Consider the following 13,011-nt stretch of genomic DNA (forward strand, 5'->3'; position numbering starts at 1 on the left):
GGCTTCACCCGACGCTCTGCGCAGGCGCGGGAGAGTCCTCCTCCCCCTCCCCTCCCCGTCGGAAAAAAGGGCGTGGCTGAAGCACGCGCTTTCCCGGCTACGTCACCGCAGGCGGCTCTGCCTACCTTGCAGGGCGGGCGGTAAGCTTTGGGTGCAAGGGGGGGGCGCGTGGAAGCGGGTTTTGTGCACCGTGCACGGCCGTCTGAACGCGTGTTTTGAACGTGGGGATGGGGGTGGGGGGCTGCAATTCCTTATTCTTGGGCAGATTTCTTGCGCAGCCTTCCTGGGAGCCCCCGGAGCCCCCCCCCCAGCTGTGCTCCCCCCCCCCCCACGCTCGATCCTGGGCTTCTCCAGACTTTTTGCAGCCCCCGAGCCCCGTGGGCGCTTCCCGATCCCCCCTTCCTCCTTCCTCCTGCGGCTGTTTGTGGGGGGGAGACCCCCAAAAGCCCCCCCCCAACCCAAAGCTCAACAGGTAAAGCCTTGCGCCCCCCTCCAGGCACCGCGTGGCGCCGCTTGCAACGAGACCCCCTCTGCCTTTGCAAACCCTCATTGTTTCATTGGGGACCCCCAAAGCCCCCCCCCAATTGCCTTTAATCAAAGCGAGATCTGCGCCTTTCCTGAAACAACCCCCCCCCCCCAATGGGTCCCTTGCAGCCTCTGGCAAAGCCTTCCTCCTCCTCCTCCTCCTCCTCTGGCTGCTACTTTTGTTTCAATTCTCCCCTTTTTTATTTCCCTTGGCTGGCTACACAGTTTCCTTCCTTCCTTTGTTCTCCTTCCGATCCCTCTTTTCTTTCTCTCCCCCCCCCCCCAAAAAAAAGGCTTCCCTACAACGCCCCAGCGCCGCTGCTGCGGTGCCTCCTCCCCTCCCATAGATGTCCCTGCAGAAAGGGGCGAAGCTGGGCAGAAGAAAACCCAGCTAGGCTTTCAATTTTTTTGGTTTTTTTTAAAGGGGGTGGTGGTGTTTTCCCCCCCCCCTTCTGCCAGTCTGGGATCCTCCCAGCCTCAGCCTAACGCAGGGGGGGTGGCGGGAGGGGGGGTGGCAAGAAGAGGAAAGGAAGGAGAGGAGGAAGCTATCCGGCACACACACACACACACAAAAAAAAACAAGATTTATGCCCAGGAGGATTGGAGCAGGAAAATCCAGGTATGGCGTATCCCAGTCCTCCTTCAATCCCTGACCCTGTTTTGCTGGAGGAGAACTAGGATTCGAACCCGGAGCCGGAGCCTCCTCGGGTGCCTGGGTTTTGTCCCGGCTGCCTGGCACCCCTTCTTCCCAGATTCTCCTCCCTGGCACCCTGGCAGGGTTGGTGGGTCTTAAAAAGACAGGGCTTCCCCTTGCCAAGTGGGTTTCCCCCAGCTGAGCCTCTGACTGCCCCCCCCCACCAGGGTTGGGGAGCAAAGGGAGGGGGCGAATGAGGTGCTCTTTCCCACCCACCCCAAAAAGGAGAAACGGCGTCTTTTGACCCAGCCGTCCTCCCCCCCTCTCTCGTTTTTTTTGCAAGCAGCCAAAACTGTCGACATCTCCACTGTGCAACAGTTTCCTTCGTAAACAAAACTTTCCGGCAGAACCAAAGGGGTGGGGTGGGGGGATCCATTGGATCCATTAAGGGAGAGATATTTGGGGGGGGGAGAGGGGGTGGGAGTGGAGAAGGGATTTAAAAAAACCCTGTGGAATTTACGAGAACAGGAGAATGGACTGAATTCTTGACGTGGGTAGCTGGGCTTCCTGCCTTGGGGGGGGGCAGGTTAAACCTTGCAAGGAGGGTGGTGAGGGGGCTGCGTGGATCAGGGACCCTTATTTTTTGCAAGGCTGGGGAGTATGGGAGTTGAAGTCCCCCGCCTGAGCAGGCTCACAACTCTCAGTGCGTTTCAGATGAGCCACGTTTGCAAAGCGACAAGGTGGGAGCGGAGTGGGGGGGGGAGAATCAGCGGAATCAACATCTTTGGGGTGGGCCTCCCTCCCTCCCTTCCCTCCCTCCCTTCCCTCTCCCCTGCCTCCCCCCCTCTGGAAGCTTCCAGCTGTTGCTTAAAAAGCAGCGAGGTGTTTTTGTCAAAATACTGGTTGGGTGGCTTTCTCAGCAAGGTAAATTCTTGCCTGTATTTAGACACACACACACAAACACACACACAATGTCATCAGAGGGCTGCGGCTGCCTTGTTTTCTTCCTGGGTGCAGCAGCCGATTTCCTTCCAGATGTTGCGTCTCTGGCATTTCCTGCTGTGGCCCTTTCCTGGATGGCCCAGGAACAGCTGGATGACCTCTGGTCGGCCCCCGGGCCTGTCTTTGGGTGCATTCCTTGGAAACATCTGGAGGCTGTTTGCACCCAAATCTCCAGGGCAAGAAGAAGAGAGTCCAGATGTCCAGGGAGGTCAGCAGGGGGTTCTGTAAAAAACCCTCAAAAGTCAGACGTGTTGAGAGTTTCCTGGAGGTTGAATTGTGGGGGGCGGTTTTGCGTACGGATGATTCTCAATTTACAAACCATCGTTTAGGACTGAAAAATGGGACTTGTCACTTCTCCCCACCTTTCCTCTGTCTGTCACAACATCCCCAACAGCTGTGGGATCAAAATTTGGGCACTTTTCCAGATGAATAGAGAGAGACAGCAAGGCAGGTGAAGGGTTGGGGGGGGAAAAAACCAGATTTTTCTAACTAATTTTTCTTTGTTTCATTGGCTCTTTTCGTAGGCTCAGAGCTGGCTGTTAAAATCCCTGCATTTCCCACAAATACAAACCCCTCTCTCAGCTTTGGGCCATGAAGCTGGGGAAAAGTAGATTTCTTAGACGTCCGTTTGGAGAAAGGAAGGCCCAAAGCTGACCAAGACAAAAGCAGGAATCACCTCCAACACTCTTGGTGAGCTTCAAGGACAAAAACAACCTTTGAAACCTAGAATTTCCGTTCTACTCATCCGTTAAAAATTAATGCCCTGAAAAAAGTCACTGGGATTTTGGTGTGTGTGTGTGTGTGCACGTTTGGCTTTCTATATATTTTTTATTTTTTTTGAAAAAGAAAAGCTTTAAGATATCACCTGTAGAGAAAACTCATCGCCTTTTTAATCCTTTTTTTAAAAAAGAAAATTCACGAGCATAAATTTCTTTTATTGTAAGGGTGGCTTTGATATTATTTTTTTTCTCTCAAAAAGAAATGCATTTTGTATTCCTTTTTCTGGGATAAGGAAGACATTTTCCTTTTTTTTTAAAAAAGGTTTTTTTTGTCTGTTGATCCTTATCCAAGGTCACGAGAGACACACAAACGCACCTGGGTTTTAAATAATTAAGTGTAAAATTGGGGAGAAAAATGGCAGTATTGAATGTTCAGTGACCCTCCCCAGGAACCCGCAAGTGGAAAAAAAATAAAAGAAAAACCAAATAAATTAAGGGACTTTTTGAGCAGTTTGCAACAAATGTTCATCAGTGCCTAACCAAAGGAGAAAAAAAAATAGATTCAGCCAATAAAACCTCGTGCCATGCGCAATTTTTATAAAATGGGCGTCTGCTTATAGCCAAGATTGGAAAGGAATTATTATTAAGGGCGAACACAGAACCCAGTTAAAAGTTTTCGGTGACGTTTCCGCATTTTTGGCTGTTGGGAAAGGAAAACGCAAACTATCGTTCCTGCTATTGTTAAAGAGAACTTGCTTTTAACGTCGGCGAAGAAGACCTCAAATTTATTTGAGGAAAATTGAGAATTAAGAAGCCAAAGGACGAGGATTCTTGATGGAGACCGACGTGCCAACTGCAGAAGAAGCTCGGAGGGAGACGGAGCCCGCCGAATCTGGGCCCCCGGAGCCCACAGAGGCCGGTGTGGGTGGCGAGGAGGTGGTTGCTTCTGCTGTCCTTGCGGGGGCTGCGGAGGAGACCCCAGCCCACCTCGCTAAGGATGGCGACCCCCAGGAAGATGATGGGCGGCTTCCCACTGTAGAAGCCACCGACGGCGTGCAAAAGGAGGGACCCCCATTGGAAACCGAGGAAGGCCCCCCTGTGCCAGCCTCTCCGGAGCCCTCCAGCTGCGACCCAGCGGAGGATGCCCCCAAGCCGCGCCCGTCTCCAGCCAGCCAGCCCAAGGCGCCGGACTTCTACTGCGTGAAATGGATCACCTGGAAAGGCAAAAGGACGCCCGTCATTATGCAGAGCGAGAACGGTCCCTGCCCGCTTCTGGCCATCATGAATATTCTTTTCCTGCAGTGGAAGGTAAAAAGGGGCGCGGGGAAGTGGGGCACAGCCAGGACACCCTACATGGAGGCCGAGAACCAGTGGTGGTGGGGGGTCTCAAATTCTTCCTTCCCGCCTTCCCAGGTGAAGCTGCCAGCCCAAAAGGAAGTGGTCACCTCGGACGAATTGATGGCTTACCTCGGTAAGGAACCCACGTCGCAGTTGGGCACCTCTCCACTCCTGGGGCAGGATGGTGGGCACTACCCACCTTCCAGCATCTCCTTCCGTCCCTCCCTTTTTTTTCCCCCTTCCGCGCAACCACCCTGCGAGGTAGGCCAGCGTAGGGAGCGCCCAAGGGGAGCGATGGTCGTTGGCCTTCGGATGACCAAGTAATCCTGAATGTTTTTGGAGGTTGGTGGGTCTTTCTTAGCTAGAATGGAGCAGTTGTGGGTCTTCCTTCAAATAGGCACGAAGAAGAGGGCGTGATAAGGTCTCCTGCTTGAGCAGGGGGGGTCAGACTAGAAGACCTCTGGGGTACCTTTCCAGCCCTGGGACTCTCTATGCTGCGTGTTCTCTCCTCCCAGTGCTCCCTTTTCGCCCCTCTGCACCACCAGCCTTCCCGAATCCTCCCCCCCACACCAATGGAAGGCCTTTTGAACAGACTCCTCCTCCCTCCCCCTAACTGAGGGGGTCTCTTCCCCATTTCTGCCCCTGCAGGGGATTGTATCCTGTCCATCAAGCCCCAGGACCAAGCGGAGGCCGTCCAGCTCAACTTCCAGCAGGTGAGTCCGTTTGTTTCGGGGCACATCCACGATGGCTCCGGGGCCGTTTGGGGTCTCCAATTTTCCCAGGGTTTCCGGGGCCCCTTTGAGAAAAATGTCGGCTTTTCTTCCCGCGCAGAACGTCAATGACGCCATGACGGTCCTTTCCAAGCTCTCCACGGGGCTGGACGTCAACGTGAGATTCACGGGAGTCTCGGATTTCGAATACACCCCCGAGTGCATCGTTTTTGACCTCCTCAACGTCCCCCTATATCACGGCTGGCTGGTGGATCCCCAGGTGGGCGGCTTCGCTCCCCCGGCGTTGGGTTGGGGGGGGGGGCAGAGCTCTGGGAACGGGGCGAGATGAAATCACGCCGAGGCTTCCACACGGCCCCAGGCCTTGGCATAAATTAGAATTTCTCGAGCGTGGCCCCTTTAAGAGGTCTGGACTTCAACTCCCAGAATTCCCCAGTCAGCAATTCTGGGAGTTGAAGTCCAGACCTGGCTGGGGAATTGTGGGAGTTGAAGTCCAGGCCGGGCTGGGGAATTCTGGGAGTTGAAGTCCAGGCCGGGCTAGGGAATTCTGGGAGTTGAAGTCCAGACCTGGCCGGGGAATTGTGGGAGTTGAAGTCCAGACCTGGCTGGGGAATTCTGGGTGTTGAAGTCCAGACCTGGCTGGGGAATTCTGGGAGTTGAAGTCCAACTACTCCCCCCCCCCAATGGATAGACCACAGACTTTACTTCAGGAGAGAAAAAGAAACCAGGCTACTAGTCCTCATGGAGAAATGTGGAAATCTGGATCTTTGCAAGGTTTTGGAAGGCTCAAAGCCACAAGAGAGAAGTTGTAAACATCTTGTTTCTAGGCCCGTTGTTGTGTCCTCTCTCAAAACTGCCCTCTAGGCGGTTCCCCTCCCCGACACCAACAACATCCCTGCAGAGTAGCACTGAAACGCAGGCATGCCAACCCAGTTCTTGCTGTGCCCACTTCTGCCTGCACCCCACTTTTTAGGGTGAGCATTTCTATCTCTCCCCAGATTCTTGAGGTGGCCGGAGCCGTCAGCAAGCTGAGTTACAACCAGCTGGTGGAAAAAATCATCACTTGTAAACAGTCTAGCGACCCAAACTTGGTGACGGAAGGTAAGATTGAGGTGGGGGCTAGGCCCAAATCACCTTTTCCAAATTGGGGAGGGCCTCTTTGGGGGCACTGCTGGTAGCTGGCAGGCCTGGCAAGGCGTCTTAGAAGCCTCTATAAAACAGGTGGCTTGAAGCCTCTGAAGAGGTCAACTTGGGCACCTTTTAAGATTTGTGGACTTCAACTCCCAGAATTCCCCAGCCAACTTTAAAAGCCTTGTGGACTTCAACTCCCAGAATCCCACAAGGCTTAAAGTTGGCTGGGGAATTCTGGGAGTTGAAATCCACAAGGCTTTTAAAGTTGGCTGGGGAATTCTGGGAGTTGAAGTCCACAAGGTTTTTAAAGTTGGCTGGGGAATTCTGGGAGTTGAAGTCCACAAGGCTTAAAGTTGGCTGGGGAATTCTGGGAGTTGAAGTCCACAAGGTTTTTAAAGTTGGCTGGGGAATTCTGGGAGTTGAAGTCCACAAGGCTTAAAGTTGGCTGGGGAATTCTGGGAGTTGAAGTCCACAAGGTTTTTAAAGTTGGCTGGGGAATTCTGGGAGTTGAAGTCCACAAGGCTTTTAAAGTTGGCTGGGGAATTCTGGGAGTTGAAGTCCACAAGGTTTTTAAAGTTGGCTGGGGAATTCTGGGAGTTGAAGTCCACAAGGCTTTTAAAGTTGGCTGGGGAATTCTGGGAGTTGAAGTCCACCGCTCTTAAAAGTTGTCCAGATTGGACCCCTCCCCCTGCTATAAAAGGACGAATGGGCTCGTTTGTCCCCCCCGCCTTCCTCCATTTTTCCCCTCCCCCCCCAGGCCTGATTGCCGAACAGTTTTTGGAGTCCACGGCATCGCAGCTGACCTACCACGGGCTGTGCGAGCTCACGTCCACAGTGAAAGAAGGGGAACTCAGCGTTTTCTTCCGAAACAATCACTTCAGTGCCATGATCAAGCACAAGGTATTTTCCGAATATACTTTTTTTATTTTCCACTTTCATAACATATAAATCACATGTGTACTATTACATAGCCAATATCCTATTTGTATTAAGTAGTAACTACATCAGTTCCTCTTGTCATCAACGCCCAGAAAGATAAAAACCCATTATTGGCTCTTCTGCTCTCCATACACCTCTTTCTTCTACCTCTCTCCTACCTCCTTTCTTCCCTTCATCATCCTTTTCTGCTCTACTCCCCCTTCCTTTCTCCTTCTCCTCTCTCTTCATTCCACTCCTCCTTATCCTCCTCATCTTCCCCCTTTATCCTCTCTCCTATCCCTCTCTTCCTATCTTTCTTCTCTCCTTTCCCACTCTTCCTCTCATTTACTTGGTGTATTTCAGCTTCTAAGCCCAAAGGTATTTTCATTTCCTGGAGAAATGGCGGATTTATGGTGATTGAAAATGTCAGGTAGATTTAATCAATCAAATAAACATTTTAAACCTTTTAGGTACAACTTGTAATTTACTGTAATTTTAACGTGATTTTTTTTTTTACATATATTTATGGTTTTATTTTAGTGTTGCAAGATGCCCAGAATCGCCTTGTGGTGAGATGAGCAGCAAGAAGGAAAGGAAAGGAAGAGAGAAAGAAAAAAGGAGGAAGGAAGGAAAGAGGGAAAGAAGGAAAGAAAGAGAGAAAGAAAGAAAGAAAGAGAAAGAAAGAAAGAGAAAGAGAAGGAAGGAAGGAAGGAAGGAAGAAAGAGAAAGAAAGAAAGAAAGAAAGAAAGAAAGAAAGAAAAGCTAGCTAGTTAGCTTAGAAAACCAAAGCAAAGTGATTTCACTGGGGTAAAAATACAGGATAAATAAAAGGAAGAGAGAAAGAAAAAAGGAAGGAAGGAAAGAGGGAAAGAAGGAAGAAAGAAAGAGAAAGAAAGAGAAAGAAAGAAAGAAAGAAAGAAAAGCTAGCTAGTTAGCTTAGAAAACCAAAGCAAAGTGATTTCACTGGGGTAAAAATACAGGATAAATAAAATTAAAAACTGGTTGGGACAACCGTTTCTACATTGCCTGCCCAGATGAGTATTTTTAGCCTCTGTTCCTGACTATGTCTTCGTATGTCCATTGTTTGAAAAGAAATGGACCCTGTTCACTCATATAATATATATATATATATATATATATTCCCTCTTTTCCCCCCCTCCTTTCTTTCCTGCTGGGCTTCAGAGCCACCTCTACCTGCTGGTGACTGACCAAGGCTTCCTCAATGAGGACCAGGTCACCTGGGAAAGCCTGCACAACGTGGACGGAGACAGCTGCTTCTGTGATGCCGAATTCCACCTGAGCCACGCGCTGGGCAAGGAGGCGGCGGGGGGCTCCCCGGTCGACCAGAGGCAGGTGGATCAGGTATGCCAGGGGCAGGGAGTGGGGGGCTAGCAGAGGGGCTCCCTTGCGCATCGCCTCCCCCCCCGTGGGATCGCTCCGAGAACAGGGCCCCGGGGAGAGGGATCTTGGCTGCCAGGGTCTCCAGCCTCTGGAGGGGCTCCTAAGGGAGGGGGCTGCTCTGAGGCACGTTTTGGGGTTCAGATTCTTATGGACTTCAACTCCCAGAATTCCCCAGCCAAGTTTAAGATTTTTATGGACTTCAACTCCCAGAATTCCCCAGCCAAGTTTAAGATTTTTTTATGGACTTCGACTCCCAGAAACCCCCAGCCAAGTTTAAGATTTTTATAGACTTCAACTCCCAGAATTCCCCAGCCAAGTTTGAGATTTTTATGGACTTCAACTCCCAGAATTCCCCAGCCAAGTTTGAGATTTTTTTATGGACTTCAACTCCCAGAATTCCCCAGCCAAGTTTAAGATTTTTATGGACTTCAACTCCCAGAATTCCCCAGCCACGTTTAAGATTTTTATGGACTTCAACTCCCAGAATTCCCCAGCCAAGTTTAAGATTTTTTTATGGACTTCGACTCCCAGAAACCCCCAGCCAAGTTTAAGATTTTTATAGACTTCAACTCCCAGAATTCCCCAGCCAAGTTTGAGATTTTTATGGACTTCAACTCCCAGAATTCCCCAGCCAAGTTTGAGATTTTTATGGACTTCAACTCCCAGAATTCCCCACCCAACTTTTAAGATTTTTTTATGGACTTCAACTCCCAGAATTCCCCAGCCAACTTTTTAAGAACAACTAGCTGGGGCATTCTGGGAGTTGAAGTCCACAGGGCTTAAAGTTGCCATGTTTGGAGACCCCTGGCCTAAAATGTGTGGATAAGAAGCAGGTTGCTTTTCTGACCCCCTCCCTCCCTGTTTTTCTCTACCCCCCCCCCCAGGACTACATGATTGCCTTGTCCCTCCAACGCCAACAAGGGGGGCCCCCTGCCATGAGTGACCTGGAATTGGCACAGCAGCTGCAGCAAGAGGAATACCAGCAGCCCCCTCCGCCGAGCCCCCTCCCCTCCCCGGCACAGGTACGGAGAGACACCCCCCCTGCACACACACCCGTGCCTGGTTTTGAAGGTAATTCTCCCCCTCCCCAATTAACCCCTTCCTCGTCTTTCCTGTCCTGCTTTTAGGGGAGAAGCCCCCCCGCCCCCCGCCCCACCGGAGAGCGCCGACAGCGGCAGAAGCTGGACACGGACTGCACCGTCCTTTGAGGCCAGCCCACAAGCCCCCCCCCCCTTTCCTTCCAGGGCCTGCAACTGAGAAGGACACCCCCTCCCACTCAATTTGCTACATGGGACACTTGAATCGGGCTTTCCTGCAACACCCAAAATGCTTCGGAAGTGGGGTGGGGGGGTGCAGGGACAGTAGGAGGGGCCTCTGCTTCTCCCACCCAGGATCAAAGTGGGGAGGGGGCCAGAGGAGCAAAGAGGAGGCTTATCCTGGCTCCGGTTCAATTGAGGGGGTGGGGGTGTCTCCCGTGTGATTCTTGTGGGGGTCCGAGAGCCTTTGGGATGACGGGGGTGTGTGTGTCCCACCTCACCGGCACCCCTGAAAAGCCGAGCCCTCGACGGCCACAGATGAGGGACAGCTCTCAAAGTTACGACCGGAGCAATTCAACAGTTTTCTTGCCCGATGGGAACCTGGATTTCTCTGCCAAAAGCACCTTTTTTTGAGGGTGGGGGGGGCGTTTAAACTCCGTTCACCCCCCCTTCTCAAAGGCAGCCGAAGCGAGGCAGCCGAAACGAGGTCAAGCTTTCTTTCTTTCTCTCCTTTTTTCCCCTCTTTCTCTTTCTCTCTCTTTCTCCTGGTTTTCGAGGGCTATATATTGTACGGCTGGACTAAATTCTCAAATCACTTCCGCCTCCGTTTCCGAGTCGATTAATCGATTAATCCTGCCTCTGTTTACATTGGAATAAAGCAGTCCTTCTTGAAAGAGCGTGTTTGAATCCCCCCCACTTCCCCCCCGGGGTAATCCACTGGGTCCCAAAGAGATCTTGTGCCTGGTTTATTTTTTATTTTTTTTACAAGCAACGTTTCGGGAGGAGCAGAATGTTTTTTGGGAGGGGGGAAAGAGGAAGGGTGTACGGGTTGCACAGGCATATGGGGTGGGGCTGTGGCTGATGGGTTGGGGGGGGTCCCTTGGCGGGAGGAAACGGGGCTGGAGGGAGCAGAAGCGGATCTCTTGAGGTTGGGATGTAAAATTAAACCTCGTTGTAGGAATCTAACCCACCCACCCCCCACCCTAAAATGCCATCAAACTGGAGTTTTATCTACTGCAGGGTCCGATTTCCCAAACTGGCCAATGAGAAGCCCACCGGCATTTCCCCGCAGCAGCTATTCAGAGGTAGATTGCTCCTGATGCTGGAGGCTTTATCGGTCTTCTCTGCTAATTTATTCCCACCCACCCCGCCTTTTTCAGCTGGATTTTTGTCTCTAAATTCCCCCTTCCCCACCCCCCACCCCAAGCCCCTGGAAAGCATTGGAAGAATTTGGGGTGGGGTTGTGGGGGGGGGGGAAGAGAGAGAGAGAGGTAGAAACCTGTCCAACCGGTCAGGCTGAATTCCACACAGCTGCCTTCCCCGGGGGGCGATGGGGGAGCTCCTTTGCAACTTCACTGGAAGGGAAAAGCTGGAGGGTTCTTCCGAGGTAGACTGCCTCTGGACGGGGAGGATCCTCGCGGCGTGTCTCACAGATCTTCCGACTTGCACAAGCCGAGTAAAGCCGCCTGGTGTTCGCCTTGTGTTTCCGCCTGGAGGTGGGGGGGTGGGGGGGCAAGGAGGAGAGTTTGGGGCGAACCCATCTGGAAATTAAGGGGGTCAGTCCAAGAAAAATGGGGTGCTTAATTCTCAAGGGGAGGGGGAAAAGGGGATTTTCTGTATCTTCTGGATACGCTTGCAGTGAAGGTACCTCTGCTGCCCACCCCCCCAAAAAAAGAACTTTTAACTTTGCAGATAGACTGCTCCTACACATGGAGGTTCTGCTCCTGGTGAGCAGGGGCAATATAAGGAAACACACACCCAAAATTGGGCCGCTGGAACCAAGACGCTTCGATCCAGCCTACCTCGGAAGGACGCCGGGATAATAAATTGGGGGGGGGGGAAGAGGCATAAATTGAGACGCTCTCCCCCAAATACGACCCAGTGCCTTATACCTTAATGAAGGAGTAGAGGGAGACCCCGTAGCGCCTCTTGAACTCGGTACGGATGCTCAGGAGGTCCGTCTCGCTGCGGGAGATCATGATTCGGACGGCTGCCCGGGGATTGCATCCTGCTTCCTGGGAGAAAACGGCCAATTGGGGAGTTTGCGAGCCACCCGGAGTGGCTTTTATTGGGCAGCCAATAAACGTAATAAAAATAATAATTTTGAAACCTGTGCAAAGCAGTGGTGTTTGCCCCACACACCGACAAGCATGTTTAATACCCCCCTTCAATTGTCCTGAAACCAGATTGTGATAAAAGATTTATCTTTCACTGGAGAAGGCGGCTTATGGGCTTTCTTTTGGGGAAGGGGTCTTTGGGGAGAGGGGGGTGGCAATGGCCAGCCAGCGGGGGTTCATTTCCTCCAAAGGAGACACGCACCATCTGGAGCAGCTCAGCCGGTCTCTTGTGCGAATCACGCTCGCCAGGAGGTAGAACGCCAAAGGACGGGAAGATTTGGGGGTTCGGGGTAGCCCCGATGGGACTAAGGGGCGGGGGTGGAATTTGGGAAGGGGGGGGCACCAAAAGCAGAGACCCTCACCTTAATGGCCAAGTGGAGCTTGGTGGCGAAATACAGTGGTGTGTTTCTCAGAAGGAAAACTGCAAGATAATTTTTTAAAAAATAATTACAAATTTTTCCCCAGCTGTTGTCCTGCTGCCTTCTTATTTCTGGGCTGAAATGCTGTAGGGAAGAGAGCTGCACGAGTTGGATTTCTACCTGGCAAAGGGCTCCCCCATAGAGAGGGGAAGGAAGGAAGGAAGGAAGGAAGGAAGGAAGGAAGGAAGGAAGGAAGGAAGGAAGGAAGGAAGGCCAAGCAGAATAGATCCGGTTTAAAACTTGCTTATCAAGCGTGCAAAATTCCCAAGCTCAATTTATGCTGATTGTTCCTCACTTAGCTAGTTTTTTTTGGGGGGGGAGGGAGCAAGAAGCGGATTTTAGCGGCCTTCCAGCCCTTTCCTAAATCAGGGATAAAAGTCCCATAAAAAGCCGTGTTGGAATAGGATCAAGAGGACTAGCAACTTGGATTTTTGGAAACAACGAAAACAAAAGATTCTCGGATCTTATTCTGGGTATTCTCAGCCCCTAGGCTGTACAAAACCAGAGGTAACTCAGGTTGAGAGGGCTCCTGAGCGTGTCCAGAAAGCACCGCTGGAATTAGCCTCATTCCCCCCCCCGCCCCCCAATTTAATCCGGATTAAAAAGGAAGCTCACAAACACCTTTGGCAGCCATCACATTCTGCATTTGGGCTGCATCTAAAGGTCAAGCTTCCCCTCGCACATCTGTGCCAGTCGTTCCCGACTCCAGGGGGCGCTGCTCATCTCCGTTTCAAAGCCGAAGAGCCAGCGCTGTCCGAAGACGTCTCCGTGGTCATGTGGCCGGCATGACTCAACGCCGAAGGCGCACGGAACGCTGTTCCCT

The 13,011-nt window shown here is 51.8% G+C and overlaps 1 protein-coding gene and 1 long non-coding RNA gene across 3 annotated transcripts; one reads left to right on the plus strand and one right to left on the minus strand.

Annotated features, from left to right (window-relative positions):
• Window positions 1-50: 50 nt before the first annotated feature.
• Window positions 51-10,326, plus strand: MINDY1 (MINDY lysine 48 deubiquitinase 1). 2 transcript variants are annotated; one of them, XM_032233830.1, is made up of 10 exons: window positions 51-140; window positions 2,686-4,188; window positions 4,294-4,351; window positions 4,867-4,931; window positions 5,050-5,208; window positions 5,945-6,047; window positions 6,835-6,977; window positions 8,178-8,357; window positions 9,281-9,418; window positions 9,524-10,326. In XM_032233830.1, exons 2-10 carry the CDS (start codon window positions 3,715-3,717, stop codon window positions 9,602-9,604), a joined length of 1,401 nt encoding a protein of 466 aa, XP_032089721.1. In that variant the 5' UTR covers window positions 51-140; window positions 2,686-3,714; the 3' UTR covers window positions 9,605-10,326. The 2 variants fall into 2 exon arrangements, with proteins under 2 accessions (XP_032089721.1, XP_032089720.1); XM_032233829.1 differs by lacking the exon at window positions 51-140 and adding an exon at window positions 904-1,144.
• LOC116519793 lies at window positions 10,173-12,019 on the minus strand. Its single transcript, XR_004256687.1, has 2 exons — window positions 11,545-12,019; window positions 10,173-11,142 (listed from the first exon to the last, which is right to left on the minus strand). It is a non-coding gene; the product is annotated as an uncharacterized LOC116519793 (long non-coding RNA).
• Between the last annotated feature and the right edge of the window lie 992 nt (window positions 12,020-13,011).

Source organism: Thamnophis elegans, chromosome 17 (assembly GCF_009769535.1).
Source record: "Thamnophis elegans isolate rThaEle1 chromosome 17, rThaEle1.pri, whole genome shotgun sequence".
Classification (NCBI taxonomy): domain Eukaryota; kingdom Metazoa; phylum Chordata; class Lepidosauria; order Squamata; family Colubridae; genus Thamnophis; species Thamnophis elegans.